Source organism: Miscanthus floridulus, chromosome 9, assembly GCF_019320115.1.
Source record: "Miscanthus floridulus cultivar M001 chromosome 9, ASM1932011v1, whole genome shotgun sequence".
NCBI classification, from domain to species: domain Eukaryota; kingdom Viridiplantae; phylum Streptophyta; class Magnoliopsida; order Poales; family Poaceae; genus Miscanthus; species Miscanthus floridulus.
This window is the reverse complement of record NC_089588.1, coordinates 100,891,616-100,911,914: the sequence shown is the minus strand read 5'-3', so window position 1 is coordinate 100,911,914 and position 20,299 is coordinate 100,891,616. Positions and strand designations below refer to the sequence as shown.

At 47.1% G+C, this 20,299-nt stretch overlaps 1 protein-coding gene and 1 pseudogene across 1 annotated transcript; one reads left to right on the top strand and one right to left on the bottom strand.

Annotated features, from left to right (window-relative positions):
- Positions 1-10,634: 10,634 nt before the first annotated feature.
- On the bottom strand, positions 10,635-10,928 carry LOC136480410 (glycine-rich protein 5-like). Its single transcript, XM_066477960.1, has one exon. The coding sequence runs from the start codon at positions 10,926-10,928 to the stop codon at positions 10,635-10,637; it is 294 nt and encodes a 97-aa protein (XP_066334057.1).
- A 9,042-nt stretch (positions 10,929-19,970) lies between these two features.
- Positions 19,971-20,299, top strand: part of LOC136480409 (uncharacterized) — a 50,456-nt pseudogene continuing 50,127 nt past the window's right edge.

Genomic DNA, 20,299 nt, shown 5'->3' with positions numbered 1-20,299 from the left:
GATAAGTGTAATCTTAGGCATGAATTGGATGAAGGATCATGGTGTTCTTATCGACACGAGCACCCGTACCATTATGTTGAGAGAACCCACGGGAGGGAATGCTTTTCTAGTTCCACTCTCCCGCGATTTCGAACCCCAACATTTAGCCTGTGCTATCCAAGCCACCACCATATGTGATATTCCCGTGGTTCGTGAGTTTCCGGATGTATTTCCAGAGGAATTACCAGGTCTACCACCGGATAGGGACGTGGAATTTAAGATCGAATTAGTGCCAGGTACCACACCCATATCCAGAAGGCCATATAGAATGCCACCCAATGAGTTAGCAGAACTTAAGGTTCAATTGCAAGATCTATTGGACAAAGGTCTTATCCAACCTAGCTCATCTCCGTGGGGATGTCCGGCATTGTTCGTGAAAAAGAAGGATAAGTCACTGAGGATGTGTGTAGATTACAGACCACTCAATGCTGTAACCATCAAGAACAAATATCCGTTACCCCGCATCGACATCTTGTTCGATCAGCTAGCGAAGGCAAAGGTATTCTCCAAAATTGATTTGAGATCAGGTTACCATCAGATAAAGATCAGATCGGAGGATATACCCAAAACTGCTTTCTCTACTAGGTACGGCTTATACGAGTATTTGGTTATGTCTTTCGGACTAACAAATGCTCTAGCCTATTTCATGTACCTAATGAACTCGGTATTCATGCCCGAACTTGATAAGTTCGTGGTCGTGTTTATCGATGACATATTGATTTATTCAGAAACTGAGTCAGATCATGAAGAGCATCTGAGGATTGTCCTATCTAGACTAAGGGAGCATAAGCTATATGCCAAGTTTAGCAAATGTGAATTTTGGATGAGCAAAGTACCTTTCTTAGGTCACATTTTATCCAGAGATGGAATCTCAGTAGACCCATCAAAAGTACAAGAGGTCATGGATTGGAAAGCCCCAACTTCGGTGCATGAAGTTCGGAGTTTTCTAGGGTTAGCAGGATACTATCGTCGGTTTATTCCAGACTTCTCAAAGATAGCTAAGCCTATGACCAGACTACTTCAGAAGGATGAGAAGTACAAATGGACACCAGAATGTGAAACAGCTTTTCACACCCTCAGAACTTTGTTGACTACAGCGCCAGTGCTAGCACAACCAGACATTGAAAAGCCTTTTGATGTATTTTGTGATGCATCAGGAATAGGTTTGGGATGTGTACTTATGCAAGAAGGGAGAGTAATTGCATATGCCTCTCGGCAACTGAGAAAACATGAAGTCAACTACCCTACACATGATTTGGAACTTGCAGCCGTTGTACATGCATTGAAGATATGGAGACATTACTTGTTGGGCAATGTATGTCATATCTATACTGATCATAAAAGCCTCAAGTATATCTTTACCCAGCCAGAACTGAACATGAGACAACGTAGATGGTTGGAATTGATTAAGGACTATAATTTGGAAGTGCATTACCATCCGGGTAAAGCTAATGTGGTAGCCGACGCACTTAGTCGGAAGTCCCATGGCAACACTGTGGAAGCGCTATTGGAAGATGGATTCAACTTGCTACATCCTGCTGTACTACACAATATCACAATCAGTTGCTCGCTTGAGGGCAAAATCATAGAGCTACAGCAGACTGATGTAGGAATAAGTCACATCAAGAGAAAAATGCAAGAGCAAGAGACCAAACATTTTAGATTGGACGAAAGAGGTGTATTATGGTTTGAGGACCGACTAGTGGTGCCAAAAGACCGTGAGCTAAGGAATCAGATTTTAGAAGAAGCTCACTCGTCCAAATTGTCTATCCACCCGGGTAGTAGTAAAATGTATCAAGATCTAAGAACCCGTTTTTGGTGGACTAAGATGAAGAAAGAGATCGCAGCCTATGTTGCTAGGTGTGATAACTGCAGTAGAGTGAAAGCCGTCCATATGAAAACCACTGGATTACTTCAGCCATTGCCTATTCCAGGATGGAAATGGGAGGAAATCAGCATGGACTTTATCACAGGCCTTCCAACAACGCCCCAAGGTCACGATTCAATCTGGGTCATTGTTGATCGTCTCACCAAGTCAGCACATTTTGTACCAATTCACACAACATATCACGCGGGTAAATACTCTGAGTTATATGTTTCCCAGATCGTGAAATTGCATGGAGTACCCCGGACTATAATCTCAGATAGAGGACCACAGTTCATAGCTCGTTTCTGGGAGCACTTACACCAAGCTTTGGGAACCAAGCTAATCAGGAGTTCAGCTTATCATCCGCAAACTTCAGGGACAGACAGAGAGAGTAAACCAAATCCTAGAAGATTTACTTAGAGCTTGTGTTATATCTTCAAAAGGTTCATGGGAGAAATGGTTACCTTTAGCTGAATTCTCCTATAACAACAGTTATCAAGCGAGTATCAAAATGGCTCCATTTGAAGCCTTGTATGGCAGAAAGTGCAGAACTCCATTGAATTGGATTGAGCCCGGTGAAAGGAGATATTTTGGTATTGATTTTGTCAATGAAGCCGAAGAACAAGTACGTATCATCCAACAACACATGAAGGCAGCTCAATCAAGACAGAAAAGTTATGCCGATAAAAGAAGAAGACCACTAACTTTTGAAGTAGGTGACTATGTGTACTTGAGAGTATCACCCATGAAAGGTGTGAAGAGATTTGGGATGAAAAAGAAGCTTTCACCAAGATATGTAGGGCCATACAAAATTTTGGAACGAAAAGGAAATGTTGCGTACAAGCTACAACTACCACCAGAGATGAGTGCAATCTTTGATGTGTTCCATGTTTCGCAGCTAAAGAAATGTCTTCGAGTACCGGAAGAAACTATTGCACCCACCAACGTGCAACTTCAATCGGATTTGACCTATGAAGAAAAGCCAATTCGAGTATTAGAAGAGATGGAGAGAGTAACAAGGAGTAAGATTATTAAGTTCTATAAGGTGGTGTGGAACAATCATAGTGAACAAGATGCTACATGGGAAAGAGAAGATTATCTGCAAGAAGTTTATCCCGCCTTTTTCCAAGAATGGTAGGTCTTGCAAATCTCGGGACGAGATTTTTATAAGGGGGAGGGGCTGTAACACCTCGGGTGTTAGCCTTGCATAACTTGACTTGCATAACATGGGCATGAGCATCAAGCATTCATAAATCATCATTTACAATTGAAACATCTGATCGAAACATATGAAACATTGCTTGTTATTTCATGTTCCTTGTAACATATGCATATGATCATGTGCAAATAAATGCTAGTGTGTAATGTTGGTCACTATAACACCTTAGCTACACTTAGGTTAACCAAAGGAACCTTGTTCATGAAGGCCACATTTCATGATCAAGCACTTAAGCGATATTTCATGTGTTGACCTGAATAGCTATATGAGTGACTACTACATGAAATGCTTAAATAACCTTGCAAATTGCTTAAACATGTTTAGAGTATCATCATGAACAACTTTGGTATTTAAGGTTAGGGCTAGTTTGGTCATTTAGCCAGGGTTTGAGTATGGATCATGATTTCAATGTGACATGTTTGACTAAGGGTTGAACTAGGTGTTAGAGACCTTGCATGGAGGAGTTCACTAAAGCAAAGTTGTAGTGTTTGACATTAGGAACAACTTTTATTTTTGGGTCATCACATGATTCAGCTCCTAACATGTTTGAAATTGGATCACAAAAACCAGCAAAATCCAGTTTTCAACACTTAACAAATTTTCCTAAGTAGTTGATCGACTGACCGACTGACAGCCAAGGTTGGGCACGAGATTACTCCGTATCTATTGCAAATTAGAGCTCGATCATTGAACAACAATTGAAGCTGGTACATAGGGCTATAAATTTTGTTTAGACGTCTTATGCTTTGGAGCGATGGATTAGCCGCTGTATCAACGGGAAAACTCGTCGTCAGGCTCGGCCATCGCGCGACTGACGAAACTGAATCGCGTCGTCATGGCCGATCGGTTTCAGGCTTTGTGCGCCGCGTGTCCCCGGCGGCGGCCGCGCGTCGCCGTTGCTCTGTCCGCGCGGGCCACGCCGCGTCTGGGCGCGCCTTCAAGTCGCCCGCACCCACCCGCACTCCACCGCGCACCCCATTTGCTTCGCCTCGGCCCTCCTTCCTCGCAGCAGCAGCCGCCGAGCTCTCGGAGCCCCGCCGTCGCCATAGCCGCGCGCAGCCCGCGCCTAGCCACTCCAGCACCACCACCATAGCTCCTCCGCCTCCCCAGCGAACCACTACTCCCTCCCGTGCTCGCTGACCCAGCTTGGTAAGCCATCGCCGCGCGTTTAAGCTCGCCGGAGTTCCGCCGTGAGCCCCGTCGTCGTGGCCACGCCGCCACAGTCCTCCTCCCGCTCCGTTAGCTAGCGCGCTAGGTCCGCCGTAGTACCCTAGTGCTCGTCCGAGCCTTAGATCGAGCCACCGAGTTCGTCACCGGCGTTTTGCCATGGTTCAGCTCCGCCGTTCCGCCATGGTCGCCGCCGGCAGCTCTAGAGTCGACCATAGGCCCAGCCAAGTGTACCAATCAACGCGCTAGGTCATGTAGGTCGTGTGGTGATGATGTCACCGCCGGCGAACTCACCGTCGTCGAGTTCTCGCCGCGCCGTGACGAAGCAGCGCCGCTGCTCTGCTCTGTGTCGATGACGTGTGGGGTCCCCTGACCAGCGGGTCCCACCTGTCAGCGACAGCAGTAGTGTAGGCTAACTCATTTGAATCCAGTTTTTGATTTGTTTTGTTATTTTTGTATCTTTAGTTTGGTAGCTCCTAAAATGGTGAAATAAATATGATTGTGTTGCTTAGGAAGTGTAGTATTTAGGAAAAATATGTTCTTGGTTTCAACAGTAGAAATTTCTGGAGATCTAAAATGGGATTTCAAATGTGCTTTTGAATGCATTCAAATTTGTTTATTTTATATCTAGAGTTCCTGTGCTCCAAAAATTATGAAATTTTTGTGGTAGGCTATTCTTGTCATACATGAGCTTGGATAAAAATTTGAGAACCAGTGCATGGGTAGATCTATAGTTATAGATTTTTCTTTTATAAATAGTTAATCCTTGCATGAATTTTTATAAATTAAATATGAGTCCAAAATTCATGAAATTTGTTGGAGGTAATACTAGTACCATATGGATGTTAAGAAAAATAATAAATCGGTTGCTTGACACTTTTCAATAGGATTTTCCATTTATGCTATTTCAAGCCTTGCTTCCTTATCATTTTTGTATAGGATGTTCTACTTAGTAAAATGACATGAAATTTTTATAGTAGTCCTTTGATAGCATTAGTAAGGCTCTGTAAATTTTTGAGAATTTATTAAGCACATCTGATATATATTCATTATTTAACCTAGATATCTAAATAAAATAATAAAGGCAATTTAATAAATAGTTTGGACTTTGCCATTATGTTATCTTAACTATATTTGGTATGCTTAAACTGTTGGTAGGTTCTAGGTTGTCAAATTGTGAATGATTACATAAAGTAGAAGTATCCTTACTTTATATTGCATGTTAAATCATTTCCGGACTGATTCTAGAGTGTGAGGATTTACATTTTGAAACTGATGTAGACTGTAAAAATGGTTAATAACAAAGTCGTAGAGAATTTGATAAGCTTTCCAGAAAGTCCAGGATCACTAGATTTGGATTTGTAGAACTCCAGTTATGAGTGAAACAAGTAGCTGCTATTTTATGGTGTAGTCGATGCATTGTAGAAATAGTTAAGTAGTAATCGAGAAGAGATATGCACCTACTCAACAACGCGATGCACTTGTTAACATTATGCATTCGTAATACTCATACCATACTCATGCATCTAGGATCGGAGGAAGAGATCACGTTGCTGGAATTCGAAGAAACAGAGGAAGGGAACCCGCAGGAGGATCCGCAAGCCGCAGCTCCCGAAGGCGTGGAGCAGAACCCTGAAGAGCTTCCGGAGTGCCCTGACCACCGTCCTACTTCCTTTCTGCGAGGCAAGCCCCGGAGCATTATAAGTCTCCCAGTAATTTACAAATGTTTACTTACGTATCTATGATTGATGCATTAGGTTATAAGAGTTGAATGAAACCACTTGATGCATGTACATTCCTTGTCCAGATATTACACCTTTAACCGGTATAGGTCCAGGATCGAATATATATGCTTAGCCATGCTTAGACCGGTAGAAGTCGGGTGATGTCCTGTCACCTGCGAGATATAGGTGGATACCGGAGCACGGTTGGTCATAATCGTCATTGTGGAAAAGAACCATGGTTAATGTAAATGGAGACCGGGCGGGATACCGATAGAAAAGCAACAAGGCATGGAGGTCTTGGGTGTGGATCTATCCCCGTCTGTGTCGATCAAGGACCGTACCGTTGTTGGAACTTCTGACAAGATTGAACGCATGCCTCTCACTTAGCTGGCCGGATAATTCGTTCCGACCGCGAAGCCGAGTAATTCAACTCAGGCCGGGAATCGTTCTGTTGTGCGCTCCTTCCGGGGAACGATCAGACTGAGCCCAAGGGCAGGCTTGGCCTGAGCATCCTGGCATCTGGTGTTCCAGATTGTGCGGCGCGGTACGTACCCGCGAAATGTGTACCTGAGTTGTACCAAAGGTGACCTAAGACTATCGTGGCTGGTAGATCTGGGTTTGTGTTAGGAATAAATTCCCAGCTGGTAGAAATCGATTCGAATCGCCGTCTCTCCCGGATAGTGAGAAACTTGGCTAGCTCCAACATCGTAGTAACTGTGTTATGAAACATGACGGTTCAGATGAATATGGAATTACAATACCTGCTATGGTTATTATTGGATGCTTCTAAAATGATATACCACATGTTTGGCACAGGATAGTTGCTAATCTAGAATTGGTTAGTTATAATTAACTTGATAAAGGAATCATAATTGTACAACGGGTAATTGCTTTTTCGCAAAAATGTTGTCAAGTTACGTCCACTTATACAGCCTTGCATAATCCTTGGAGTCATTTTATTTCTGGTTCATGACGGGTAAGTCTAGCTGAGTACCTTCTCGTACTCAGGGTTTATTTTCCCATTGTTGCAGATGGCACTGTGTATCATGGTTATTGCAAGAGTTGCTTCTATCCCGCTGTGGATGAGGAGTAAGCCTTGGGCAGGCTTCCTTAGTAATTCCTACCTTTGCTTTTGTGGATCGTGATCTGGCTTGGCACTGTATCAAACTACGTTGGAAACTTATCTTCAAACTTATTTTCTTCCGCTTTAATTATCAAACTCGGTTTGTAATAACTTTCTATTCGTACTCTGATGATGAAAAGTATCTGTGAACTTTATGTAATATGTGGCATGTATGTTGAATCCTGTACGATCTTGGTTGTTGTAAATCGTTTATCGAGACCCGTCGTGGTACTCGACGGACTACCGGGTTTATATGGGTTCAAGTATGACAGTGCAACCGCTTGCGGATTGCCATTATACTTGTATTCTTATAAATTGGTCGGTTCTGCGACATTGCTTGGGAGCCCTCTAACTCACTCTAGCTTGATAGTGTTCATCCGATTGAGTGAGTGAGCGATTCTAGTGCGATTGCATCATGAGGTTGCATCGAGTGGCACTAGGTGGTCGTCTTGCAAGCCGGTGGTGCTTGTTACTCTTGGAGGTTGCCACCTCCTAGATGGCTTGGTGGTGGTCTCCATCGAAGCCCGCAAGAAGCTTGTGCGGTGCTCCAGAGAAGAGCTTTGTGAGGGGCATTGTGCTCGCCCCGCGGGAGCCACGAAGAGCAACTCTAGTTGAGCATGTCATTGAGCTATCCTCACTTTTGGGGTAGGTTCTTGCGGTGCCCGATGTGCGGGCTTGGCGGGTGATGCTAATTAGCCGCCGAACCACCAAGTGAGCGGTCGACACAACGGGGACGTAGCGTGTTGGCAAGCACGTGAACCTCAGGAGAAAATCACCATGTCAACATTGTTCTTCCCATTGGTTTGCAATCCCCTTACACGAGCTTGTAGTTACCTTCATATAAATTGTGCTTGTTTAGTTGCTCTTGTAATTAGTTAGCTTGTGTAGCTCACTAGTTACCTTATTGCTTGTGTAGCATAGAAGTAGCTCCCTTGCGTGGCTAATTTGGTTTGTGTAACCTTGTTAGTCACATTGCTTAGTTTGTGTAGCTAAGTATTTGCGCTCTCTAATTTGGCATTGGTTGCCTTATTATTGAGCATTGCTAGTGAGCTTAGGTGGCTTTGTGCTTTTGCTTACTAGCATGTGTAGGAGCTCTCTCGTTGCTTGAAGTACTAGTGGCATAGGTTTGTGTGACCTTGCTCCTAGAATTGGATAGGTGAGCTCTAGCTAGCCCGGCACCTTTGTTGCCTAATTAGGATCTTTATAAGGTGCTTGTGAACTTCGATAGAGGGGTGTAGTCTTGGCTAGACTGATTGCTTTAATTCTGCATTTGTTTTGGTTAGCCGACGCGATTAAATTTAGAAAGGACTATTCACCCCCCTCCCTCTAGTCCGCCATCTAGACCCTACACTCGGTAGTGCGTCCGATCTCTACGCGCTCGCGCTCAACGGTCGGGATGACCGGACGTGTCCGGTCAGGACGACATCAGCGTCCGGTCAGTAGCAGAAAACTAGGTTTCATCCCCAACGGCTATTTTCTCCATGGGGTTTATAAATAGACCCCCAACCAGCCATTTGAGTGGCGGAGAGCTAAGGAAACATACCAAGGGTGTTGATACACCATTTTAGTGATCTCCACTTGCGTAGTGCTTAGTGATTCATTTGGTGATTAGCGTAGGTGCTTTGCGAAGTGCTTAGGTTGATTAGACCACCGCTTATGTGCTTGCTCTAGGTTTAGGCCTAGTGTTTAGTGAGGTTTGCATACCTCTTACCACTCGATGCTTGTGCGCACCATTGTTGTATATCAGAGGGGCTTGTAGTCTAGCGAGATCACACCAACCGCGTTTGTGGTGTGGCCGCCACCGTGTACTAGAGGGAACAAGGCCCGCGGCGTTTCGGCTGGAAGCTTGATAGTGAAGACGACGGGGAGCGATCCACGAGTGGCTTTGCCATAAGAGGCTTAACCGGAAGGCCCAGAGCTATCCACGGAGTTTCCCAACGGGGACCTTGGCCCTTGTGAGGGATTCCTTGCGAGGGGCTCTAACGAGGACTATAGGAAGCTTGCGCGCTTCTCGATACCTCAGTAAAAATACCAGAGTCGTCGATAGGAGTTTGCATATCTCTACCTTACTCTTTAGCTTCCGCATTTACATTGCAATCTTGGTTTGTGCTTTACTTTTCTAGCTTAGTGATAGGCTAGTTGATAGGTTTGGAACCTAGGTTGCATAACTCCTTTTTGTGGTAGAGATAGCAACACACTAGCAAAACTGTAGTAGCATATTTAGATAGTTTATCTTTTGCATAGGTTTTTGTTAAGGATAGAAAAAGAGGCCTTAGTTAGAAGTTAGAGTCCGGGAAGGTGGCTATGCCCCTCGGGCTGGTTACTTTACCCGTTACCTTCAGAGCATAGCCCAACTACAGAATAGAGTTCATCAAGCTTGAAGTGGCCGACTTTGATTCTTCATATCATACTATCTTCGGACTACAATGATGGGCTGGTAGTGAAGGTCAGTTCTGTAATCAGCATACCATGTCAGCTAACGGGTCAGGTAAATGTTGTTTTGGACCTGGATGAGACCCAAAATAACTCTAAGGTCCCAAAAATGCATTTTGAGACTTATGGACCTATGTGACACCTGCACACAACTTTGGAGACATGTGATGCGTTTCACTTCGGAAGCTCGAACCCTCTCCATGCATGCTTGCTACCATTAGTTGAACTTGCATGGCGGGCATTGTGAGTCCCTTGACCTTGACTCATTCCAGCCTTATTAGCTTCCAGGTTACTGCGATTTAAGCTAGCCGTCTCAAAAAAAATCTAATTAAGCTAGCAATCTAATGCAATGCAAATATCGTCGTCGTGGCAGTTCCCGGTGAAGATTCACTCAAGCCTACTAGCTCAGACGTCGCCGTCGTCAGTCGTCACATGCTCTCACGCCACTGCGGCGAGGTAGTAGGTACTAGGTAGCTAGTAGCTAGCACTACTAGAAGCAGAGCCTTTGCTGAGTGCAAACTGCTTTGCCGAGTGTCAAAAATTGAGCACTCGGCAAAGAGCTTCTTTGCCGAGTGCCGCACTCGGCAAAGAATTGCACTCGGCAAAGAGTTCTTTGCCGAGTGCCGGGCACTCGGCAAAAAAGGGCACTCGGCAAATGACTTCTTTGCCGAGTGCCAGGCTCTCGGCAAAAGCGCGGCACTTGGCATAGGCTGCCCCACGTAACAGTGTTCGGCCACGTCCTTCTTTGCCGAGTGCCTGCCTGCTGTTAGGCACTCGGCAAAGGTTTTTTTTGGAAAATACTTTGCCGAGTGCCCCTGACACGACACTCGGCAAAGATTTTTTTTGAAATGTCTTTGCCGAGTGCCCCAGATCTGGCACTCAACAACGTTTTTTTTTGGAAAATACTTTGCCGTGTGCCAGATCTGGGGCACTCGGCAAAGACATTTCAAAAAAAAAATCTTGCCTCCATTGTCGAGTGCCTCCCTAATCCAGCACTCGGCAAAGGGCGGGTGGGGCACTTAATCAGTTTCGGCCGGCCGGGCAGTCCAAGCAGACAGCCAGCTAGCCCCTGTGCCCACGCCGGCCCAACCCCGCCCCCGCCCCCGTGCCGCGCGCCGCCCTCCGCGGCCACGCCGGCTCGGCCCCACCCCCAAGCCGCGCGCCCCCCTCCACGGCCACGCCGGCCCGCCCCCACGCCGCGCGCCGCCATCCGCGCCCACGCCGGCCCGCCTCCGCCCCCGCGCCGCGCATCGCCCTCCGCGTCCACGCCGGCCCGGCCCCGCCCCGAAGCCACGCGCCCCCCTCCGTGGCCACACCGGCCCGGCCCCCACCCCCGAGCCGCGCGCCCCCCTCCATGGCCACGCCGGCCCGACCCCAAACCCGAGCCACGCGCCGCCCTCCCCTCCCCATGCGCCGTGCCCGCGGCCGCCCCCCGCGCCCGCTAGCCACCGGGCCGCACGTCGGCGCCTGCCCCCGCCCCCGCGCCCGCGTGTGGCCGAGCGTGGCTAGCTCACCCACGCCAGCCCGCCAACGCCGAGGAGCCGGCCCTGCCCCCGGTCGCGACCCATGGACCGCCCGCCCCGACGCCGCCCGTGCCCGACCCCGTTCCCGACTCTGGCGAGCTCGACCCCGACCCCGACGCCGCTTGGCCCTACCCCCGGCGCCCGTCAGGTATGCCCTCTCTCTTGTTGTTGTCATGGTAGTGATAGTTGTAGTAGTATTAGTTGTAGTAGTAGTGTTAGTGGTAGTAGTAGTAGAACTAGTGGTAGTAGTAGTAGAACTAGTGGTAGTAGTAGTAGTAGTAGTAGAACTAGTGGTAGTAGTAGTAGCAATAGTGGTAGTAGTAGTAGTAGCAATAGTGGTAGTAGTAGTAGAAGTAGTGGTACTACTTGGATATATTTTTCTGCATGTATTGATATCATGCTTGTCGGCCATCGTGCCGCTGTTTTTTGCAGGTTTTGGAAACCTCACCGTGCAGGGGAGGTTCTGCCGATTTTTTTTAAATGACAGTATTTTGTTCCATTTTTGTAGAGAAGAGCCCGTCGGAGCCAAGTCCGAGTTCCCGTCGCCGTGCCGGTCTGCCTGCACCGCGTCGCCTTGCCACTGCATTGACCCGCCATGGCCCCGCTAGCCTGACTCCGCCGCCACCCTAGGTATAACCCCTCTTTCCGTATCATGGTCGTAGATCGCGTAACCCAATTAGGCGTCTCCCGTTCGAAAGAGATATGGTTGGAGGTATGCAGATCTTTGCATTTCTATGACTGTATTTGTTTCGGATTGTCCACGTTTTTTGGACATCCCGCGGATGCGTAGATGGGTTAGTTTCCATGGTCTGCTCCGGTCCGAGACAGAGTTTCGACATCACCTCTCTGTTGTTCTCTGGATACGCACTCTTCTTTGGTAGGACGTGTATCTAGAGAACAGCAGGGAGGTGCTGCCGAAATTCTGTCTCGGACCAAAGTAGAGCATGGAAACTAACCTCATCTACGCATCCACGGGTGGGATTAGGACCTATCCTCACCTATTAGACAGTAGGAACACCATGTAGATGCAATTGATGGTTACATTACCCGCTGATACATATGTTAGAGGATGGATGATCGTCAGTGGATGTACACGGGCTGGAGAAGTCAGAGTGATTACACCACGGAATGGATGAACAAGATCGATGCTTTCTTGAATAGTGCATTTGGCAAGGCTGTTAAAGGACATTGCCTAGTTTCGTGTCCCTACAGCAAATGTGGAAGCAGGAGAAGGGTAAACAAGGTGGAAATGGGTAAACATCTTGTGAAGAATGGATTTATGCCGGACTACACCCGGTGGGTCCACCATGGTGAAGCCCATCGTATGAGAGAGGAGGTGGTGAGACCACGGGTGGAGGCTTTTGATGCTGATGCCAGGGTAGCAGACATGTTAGATGACTTTCATCAAGGACAGTTCGATGAGGGACGTGAGAAGGAGGAGATGGAGGCAGTCGCACAGGCGTTCTACGACATGATGGACTCAACAAAGAAAACCCTTCACGATCAGTCAATGGTGTCTAAACTGGATGCCATTGGACGCTTAATGGGGTTGAAGTCCGAGTTAAACTTGAGTCGACCTGGCTTCGATAAGATGTTGGCCGTGATTGGCACCCTACTTCCGGAGGGCCACATTCTGCAAAAGAGCATGTACGAGTCACAGAAACTCCTTCGTGCACTTAAGATGCCGTATGAGCAGATACATGCTTGTCCGAAGGGGTGCGTCCTATTTAGGAAAGAACACGAGCATGCAAAGTTCTGTCCAAAGTGTAAATCCTCCAGGTACCTAGAGGTAGACTCTGATGACGGCCAGAAGAGGCAACTTACAATCCCCGTGAAAATCCTACGGTACCTTCCGTTCCTACCGAGGATCCAACGGCTATACATGACCGAGGAATCCGCGAAACAGATGACATGGCACAAAAATGGCAAACGGTACAATCCTGACAAGATGGTACATCCATCCGATGGTGAAGCTTGGATCCACTTTAATGACAAACATCGTGACAAAGCAGATGAGGCTCGTAATGTACATGTCGTGCTAGCAACAGATAGGTTCAATCCTTATGGAATGATGGCTGCCCCATACACATGTTGGCCCATCTTCGTTATCCCCCTTAATGTCCCCCCAGTGTCTCCTTTCAACGACATAACGTATTCTTGTCGTTGATAATTCCTGGACACCCAGGGAGTAATATGGGTGTGTTCATGGAGCCCGTGTTTGATGAATTGGTCCATGCTTGGGACAAAGGGGTATGGACATGCGATCGAGCTACAAAGACAACCTTCAAAATGCACGTTTGGTACCACTACTCCCTGCATGACTTCCTAGCGTATGGGATATTCTGCGCCTGGTGTGTTCACGGGAAGTTCCCATGCCCAATATGCAAGGAAGGTGTGCGGTTCATTTGGTTGCAGAAGGGTGGCAAGTATTCGTCGTTTGACAGACATCGTCAATTCCTACCTCTTAACCATCCATTCAGACAAGACATCAAGAACTTTACGAAAGGTGTCAAAGTGACAAACCCTGCACCATGGATGATGACTGGTGCCGAGGTTCATGCTCAGATAGATGCTCTCGTGCCCAATGAAGAAGGTGGTTTTGTGGGATACGGTGAGCAACATATGTGGACTTATATCTCGGGCATGACGAGGCTCCCCTATTTCGATGACCTTCTTCTACCACATAACATTGATGTAATGCACACTGAAAAGAATGTCGCCGAGGCACTTTGGGCAACACTCATGGACACTGAAAAGTCTAAGGACAACCCTAAGGCTAGAGTGGACCTGTCAACATTGTGCGATAGAACAAATCAAGAGATGTAGCCTCCTAGTCGTGGCAAGACCTGGAGAAGGCCTAAGGCTGATTTCGTCTTTAAAAAGGACCAAAGGAGGGAAGTACTTGAATGGATCAAGACGCTAATGTTCCCTGATGGGTATGCAGTGAATCTAAAGAGGGGAGTGAACTTAGGCACTCTTTGAGTAAACAGGACGAAGAGTCATGACTACCACATATGGATTGACCGGCTTCTTCCGGCGATGGTTCGAGGCTATGTCCCGGAGCATGTCTGGCAAGTGCTGGCAGAGTTGAGCTACTTATTCGCCATGTTTGTGCCAAGGAGCTCTCTCGGACCGTCATTGATGACTTGGAAAAAGCGGCACCCGTGTTGCTCTGTAAGATGGAGAAGATCTTTCCACCCAGGTTCTTCTTGCTGATGTAGCATTTGATTGTGCACCTCCCGTATGAGGCACGGATTGGGGGGCCATGCTGAACTGTTGGTGCTATCCAATCGAGAGATGTCTGAAGACTCTTCGCAAAAAATGTAGAAATAAAGCCAAAATTGAGGCTTCCATTGCAGAGGCATACATTCTAGAGGAGGTGTCGAACTTCACAGAGAAATACTACACTGAGAAACTTCCTAGCGTTTATAATCCACCCCCTTGTTACAATGCTGGCGAAAATGAATCGAACCTCAGCCTTTTCCAGGGGCAACTCGGAAGCGCAAGTGCATCGACCACTAAGCATTTGAAAAATGAAGAGTGGCGCAGTATCATGCTATATGTGTTGACCAACCTTATCGAGGTGCAGCCGTTCATTGGGTAAGTTCTGAACGAACTTGTTTCATTTCACCGTATGTACTTGTTTCTTCGTCCAACCCCCTTGTTTCTCGTTGGTACAGGGAATTTCTTTGTCAATCCTGGCATGGATCAAGGCAACCTACCCCGCAAGAAAATGATACCCTTCTTTCAAGGGGTGCGGGACCAGGGAGCCCCGATTTCATTTGTTGGTTCAAACAGAAAGCCCAAACTGATGTGTCTATAAGTGATGAGCTGAGACAGGTTGCAAACGGCTGTGCCATTAGGGTCAAGTCATTTACCGATTATGACGTGAATGGATATCGTTTTCACACAGCAAGCTACAAGCAGAGTCGGCCCAATCGAAAAACCACAAACATCGGAGTTGTTACGCCCGGCACTGATGGACTCGACTATTATGGAAGAATTGAAGAAATCTACGAACTATCATTCTATGGTTCCAAACCTCTTACTCCTATCATATTCAAATGCCACTGGTTTCATCCTGGAGTAACGAGACGAACCCCTAAGCTTGGGCTAGTCGAGATTCGATAGGATTCCGTCTATCCAGGAAAAGATGTCTACATTGTGGCTCAACAGGCTGTCCAGGTTTATTATACGTCATACGCGTGCAAAGACGCCGAGCATCTTAAGGGTTGGTCTATTGTGCACAAGGTATCGCCACACGGTAAACTACCTGTCCCAAACGATGAAGATTACAACTTCAACCCAAACATATATGATGGAGAGTTCTATCAAGAAGAGGGACTACAAGGAAGGTTTGACATAGACTTAACCGAAGAGATAGGAATGGAAGTAGACAATGAAAGGGATGATGACGAGGACGCTGGAGACGAGGTGCGAAATCTGAAGGACATACAAATGCTTGAGCGATTACGTTTAGGCAATGACAATGAAGACAACATTCCTCCTTCGGATAGTGTTGATGAGTTGGACAATGTTGATAGTGATGACGAGACCTATGATCCAGCTAATCTCAATCATGAAGGTTATTTCTAATACATGTAATACTATGTTTTTTGTAATTATGTTTTGTTCATTTTTGCAAATATTTCTAATGCATGTATTACTATGTTTTTTGTAATTATGTTTTGTTCATTTTTGCACCTATTTCTAATTACGTCTTGTTTTTCTTTTTTGTTGCAGGTGATTGAACAAAGATGGCGCGAGACCGTCATAGGTCTGTGAACTCGATTTACCAAAGACCACGCCGGCTGCAGGAGGAGGCGGAGGGGGTGGCGGAGGGATCGGATAGGAGGAGGAGGAGGAGGAGGAGGACCGCCAGACGCAGGAGGGGGCTGTCTCCTCCCACGCCGCGTGAGGAGGAGCCGGAGGAGGAGGTGGCGCCCGTGGACGATCCGATGATGAGCTGTTTCGGCAGACGGACGAGTAGGAGGGGCCACATGAGGACGACGAGTTGGAGGCGGCAGGCACGGGTTCCGCTTCCTCCGACTCCTCTTCGAGTGTCTACTTGCGAGGTCCCGCGAGCTTCCCTCATATTCTGCTTCCTCACCAACGCCCAGTGATTCGCCCCGAAGGGCAAAAGTAAGTAACTTTATATGTTATCACCACTACTTCATATGATATGATGAAAAAAAACTAATAATTTTTCTTAATCACTTGAGCAGGAACTGGGTGGTTGTGTCGGGTGGTAGCGCATGGCGAGTCAACGGCATCCTGGGTCTTCTGTGCAGGCAACACTTCCCCGGCATTGTCACGCATGCATCGAAGACGGAGCCGGCCTACTCGTTTGACCACTACGCCGTCGCCACCGATGCGGAGTACCCCAACAAGGCGGCGCGGGTGAAGGCAGAGCTTTGGGTAAGTCTCCCTTGCACAACATTGCTCAATACGTTGCATTCATTGGACTTTTCTTGAAATAATGAATGGATACATCGCTTTTGTATGCAGACTTATTATAGATGCGAGGAGGGATTTGAGGCCAGGGCAGAGCAGGTGACTACCAAAGCCTGTAAAAAACTCATCTCCGACATGCATCATGAGGTGCGCATCCAGGCCATCGTAACCTACTACGGGTCAAAGCTTGGAGAGAGGAAAACCAAGAAAGACGCAAGAGAGATGCAGCTGACCCAGGAGCAGTACCTTGAGGTAAATGAAGAACATCAATATTGATTCGTTTTGAGATTAAGTTGGTTTAATTTGATCTTCTTATATGTCCAATACTTGATGACGTGTAGATGATTCCCTGGTGGTGCCAAGAGTATCCCGAGTGCTGGGCGATGATGGTGGAGAGGTGGTTTACAGAGGAGTACCTCAAGATGCACAGGGATGCTCGGGACCGTCGTTTGCAGATGCAAGGTCCAGCACACCATCAAGGCAGCCGCAGCCTCACCGGATACAAACAAGCATGGGTACTTGAATTCATTTATCTATTGTGACGCTCAGTTCTGCCTGATTTCTAATCATCGTGCTATCTTTTCTCGTAGTCGGCATCACATAGTGGCCAAGCTTGCTCGGAATTCCAGGCATGGTGTATGGCCCACAAGGGCAAGGCGACATCCGACGTCTCCTTCAACCTGGAGGACCCGCCCGAGGCATACATGAACCCGAGCGTCCACTCCCGCATCAGTGAGTACACTGAGGTGGCGAGGTCGCTCCATGGGTCAGACCATGATCCGAGCACCCAGGACTTCGATGGAGAGGCCGTCATGAGGGCGGGGCAAGGCAAGAAGCATGGGCGGTTCTGGCTTGGCGACGGCGTCATCGACACGGCCTCTACTCCCTCTCTCTCCCAGATCCGAGCACGGAGCACGAGCGAGAGCCCGGCCATTCGCACACGGCCGACCGCAGCACAGCACCGGGTCGACGCACTCGAGGTTATTTCTATTTTACTCGTCATACATTGATCTTTACACACCTTAATTAGCTTTGTATTACTGAAACATTGGAGTGAAATATTGCTGGCCCGGTTGGAACAAGAAATGAGGCAACGTCAGGAGCTGGAGGCCGGGCACCAGAGGATGGCGGCCCAGCTGGAGGCCAAGCGGGCCGAGCGGCAGGCCCAGGCGTAGAGGCTGACGGACATTACGGAGTTTCTACAAGGGCTTGGGCAACGTGTGGGCTTCTCTCTGCCAGCTGGGCTGTTGGTTCCACCTCTGCCTCCGCGTCCTGCAGCTCTAGCTACTCCCATGAGTATGAAAGTTTTTTTACTTTCGCTTGTGCTTTGCTTGTATGGCCTCTACCTTCCTAGATTAGCTATCCAAATAATCTTGTCTCACATGCAATCTTTTCTCCTTTGTGCAGTCTCCATCTGACGGTGGTTCGAATAATCCACCTCATGCACCTCCGAATGATGGAACTAGGCCTTCACCACAGTCCCAGTGGCCGAGATGAGTGCACGTTGTATTTTTTTTCATTTGTTGTTCACTTGGTGATGGACTTGTGATATACTTGTGATGCACTTGTGAACTTTGATGGATTTGTGGATTTATTTGGATGGACTTGAGCACTTATTATTATATATGTGATATATATTGTGATGGATGTGATATGTGCGGATGGATGTGTGGATGGATGAGATATATATGTGATGGATGGGATATATATGTGATGGATGAGATATATGATTGTATGAATTTATTTGTCATGATGGAATGTAAAAAAAATAAAAAATTACCGTTTTGGGTCACTTTGCCGAGGGTTGCACTCGGCAAAGGACCCCGTTGCCGAGTGCCATGGTCACAGCACTCGGCAAAGCTGGAAAAATGGGCGCTCGAAAAACCATTTTTCCAGCTTTGCCGAGTGCCATGACCATGGCACTCGCCAAAGAATTTTTTTTTTTAAAAAAATTCAAACTTTGCCGAGTGCCGGCCAGAGGACACTCGGCAAAGAATTTTTTAAAAAAAAATTCAAACTTTGCCGAGTGCCGGCAATAGGGCACTTGGCAAAGAATTTTTTAAAAAAAAATTCAAACTTTGCCGAGCGCCGGCCAGGGGGCACTCGGCAAAGAAATTTTTTTTAAAAAAAATAAAAAAAATCTTTGACGAGTGCCTGCAGGGTTGGCACTCGGCAAAGCCACCGTCAACGGGGCCGGCGCCGTGACGGTCGCTTTTCTTTGCCGAGTGCCCCCGGGCTCTCGGCAAAGCCTTTGCCGAGTGCCCGATAAAAGACACTCGGCAAAGAGGGCTTTGCCGATCAATTTTTTGCCGTGTGTTCTTTGCCGAGTACCGCACTCGGCAAAGGCTTTGCCGAGTGCAATTTGACTTTTGCCGAGTGCCTGCAAAGAACCTGAATCCAGTAGCGTAGCTTGGCCACGTACGCCAATCAACTCACGCTAACGGATCGGAGGAGGGCGTTTCAGGGTACGCGCGGCTTGTGCAGCCGCACCATGCATTGGTCCAGGCTAATCTTCTATACCTAAATACGAGATCCCTGTCACGATAGTATTTCTCGAGCTCCTCATGCTTCCACATCGTCAAAATATGTACAACCTTCAATCTTGCACTACGTGCATGCTCACCTCCCTCTAGGATCTTCTCCACTAAATGCATACAAAAACTGCTAGAAAGTGGAGGAATTTGAGCAATCATTCGGTTTTATGCTGAGCACGAAGCAGGATCAGGCAGGCGGATTTCTTAATTTTTTATTTGTTCTTTTCAGTTTTTCGTTGCATAATAGCGTTTTTTTTCCAGGTAGCACCAAGCACGAGCTTAATATTTTTCATCACAGCTTTTGTACCATTTGTTTAATTTGCTAACTGAGTTAGAAATCTTGGTTCAATTATTGTCTGTACTGATCAAGAGCAGCTTGCAGCTAATTAAGTGCCGAGCACGAAGCACGATCAGGTAGGCGGATTTCATAATTGTTTATTTGTTCTTTTCAATTGAATGTTATTTGCCGGCTTTGCATCAGGTAAATGGTTTCATCAATCTTTTAAGTTTCAAATTTTAATTAGTACGGATTAAATTGAACTTTTGCTTGCCCGAGCCCGTTGATTTCATTATCATTGGTACCGGACGATTTGTAGCTTAATTTATGCATCTTACTTTAAAAAATGATTTTCTCCTACTTAACATTACAGAAGTATCTCCGGCCTTTATAGTATTACAAAATTTCCGCAGCAACGCGCGGAGCGGTCAAGACCAATCATTCGAAGTTATCGACTGGATATACGGTGGGTGTCGGCATCACGAACTAACGGAGAATAATTAACTAATTAATGATACTGCATCCCTCGTCGTTGCATTGGCAGCTCGCTCTATAAATATACTTGCGGTATCCGCTGCAGATGAGCATCGTGTTCGCAGCAACGCACGGAGCCGATCGAGCGCACATTGCAGAAGCTAGCAAGCCTTTGCATCGCATTCCCGATCGCTCGATGCATGCTCCTTGGGAAACCAAACGTCCGATCGAGACGATGGGCGGTGTAGCTAAGATGACGGCTGCAGGGCTCTGCTGGTTACTGCTAGGCGTGGTGTTAGCCGTTGGAGTTGCTGCAGCTAGCCCGGAGACTCACTACGACTTCGTTGTAAGTTGATCGATACATCTCATTTCGACTTAATTATATTACCACTAGGTAGACTTACAACGGCTAATAATATATAATAATAACGGCGGCCGGCGTGTGATCAACTCTTTTTTTTTTGC